The sequence below is a fragment of the Neophocaena asiaeorientalis genome, unplaced genomic scaffold (genome assembly GCF_003031525.2).
Source record: "Neophocaena asiaeorientalis asiaeorientalis breed wild unplaced genomic scaffold, Neophocaena_asiaeorientalis_V1.1 scaffold43, whole genome shotgun sequence".
Classification (NCBI taxonomy): domain Eukaryota; kingdom Metazoa; phylum Chordata; class Mammalia; order Artiodactyla; family Phocoenidae; genus Neophocaena; species Neophocaena asiaeorientalis.
The window spans coordinates 1,217,091-1,218,026 of NW_020173674.1; the positions used below are offsets into that span (position 1 = coordinate 1,217,091).

The following is a 936-nucleotide window of genomic DNA, read 5'->3' on the forward strand; positions in this document are numbered from 1 at the left end:
GGAGGGCACACCCCACCCCTCCCCTGCTGGGCGAGCAGGCTGCCTTGCAAGGCCGGGAGGGAGGGGGGACCCTCCGCCTAGCTGACACAGCCCTGGACCAGGACTGATAGTCCGTGGAATCACTGGGCCCAGTGGAGCCCCCCAGGCCTGAGGAGGGAATGGTCCTTACCGGGGGCAGCTGGTGTTGCTGCGACAAAGCCCCAGCCCCAGGGTGGGGGGAGCCGCCCACAGCCTGGTGCCAGCTGGGCCGTTCTCCCGACCCACTCCTTAGGCCGACTCCCTCTGGACTCCGGGACGTGTGGGTCTCCTGGTGTCCAGAGGGTCTCCCAGCCGGCCCAGGACCTATGGTAAGATCTCATGGGACACACCAGGTGGGACCACAACCAGTTCACATCTAGTTAAGTTCACATTTTCCCAGGCAGGAAAATGACTTGCCCAGGCTCAGCGGGCTCCTGGGCCTACCCCTCGGTTTCCCGACTTCCACCCGAGAGCGGGCCCTGAGTACAGGCTCCCACCCTACCTGTCCTGGGGACGCTGGGTCGGCTCCCAGTCACAGCCGCCCTCCCTCCTGCTTCCTCCGGTCCCCCCAAGGCCGACCCCATGGTGGTAGAGAGGAAGGGTCGCGGGGCTGACGGGGGCTCTGGGCGAGCCCCGCACCTGCAGAGGTCCCCCCGCCCGGCCCGAGGGTGGACCCTGCAGTAGTCCGCGGGGGCGGCAGAGCCGCATCCCGCGCGGGGCGCTCAGGCGGTGCCCGGGAGTCACCGGGGCGCGCGAGCTGCGGGGCTCACCTGACGAGCGCGGCGGCGGGCGCGGCCAGCAGGCCGAGGGCGAGCAGCAGCAGCAGGCAGGGGGTCTGCATGGCGGCGGCGACCCGGTCGGAGCGGACGGCCCGCGAGGTCGCGCGCTTATAGCCGGGATGACGGCGCAGTCGGGCCG

The 936-nt window shown here is 70.7% G+C and overlaps 1 protein-coding gene across 1 annotated transcript in view; it reads right to left on the reverse strand.

Annotated features, from left to right (window-relative positions):
* Window positions 1–930, reverse strand: part of CTSD (cathepsin D) — a 10,844-nt gene extending 9,914 nt beyond the window's left edge. Inside the window, exon 1 of the mRNA XM_024749018.1 lies at window positions 789–930. Coding sequence (XP_024604786.1) covers window positions 789–859 — 71 coding nt within the window. The 5' untranslated portion in view covers window positions 860–930. The remainder of the gene's footprint in view (window positions 1–788) is intronic.
* Between the last annotated feature and the right edge of the window lie 6 nt (window positions 931–936).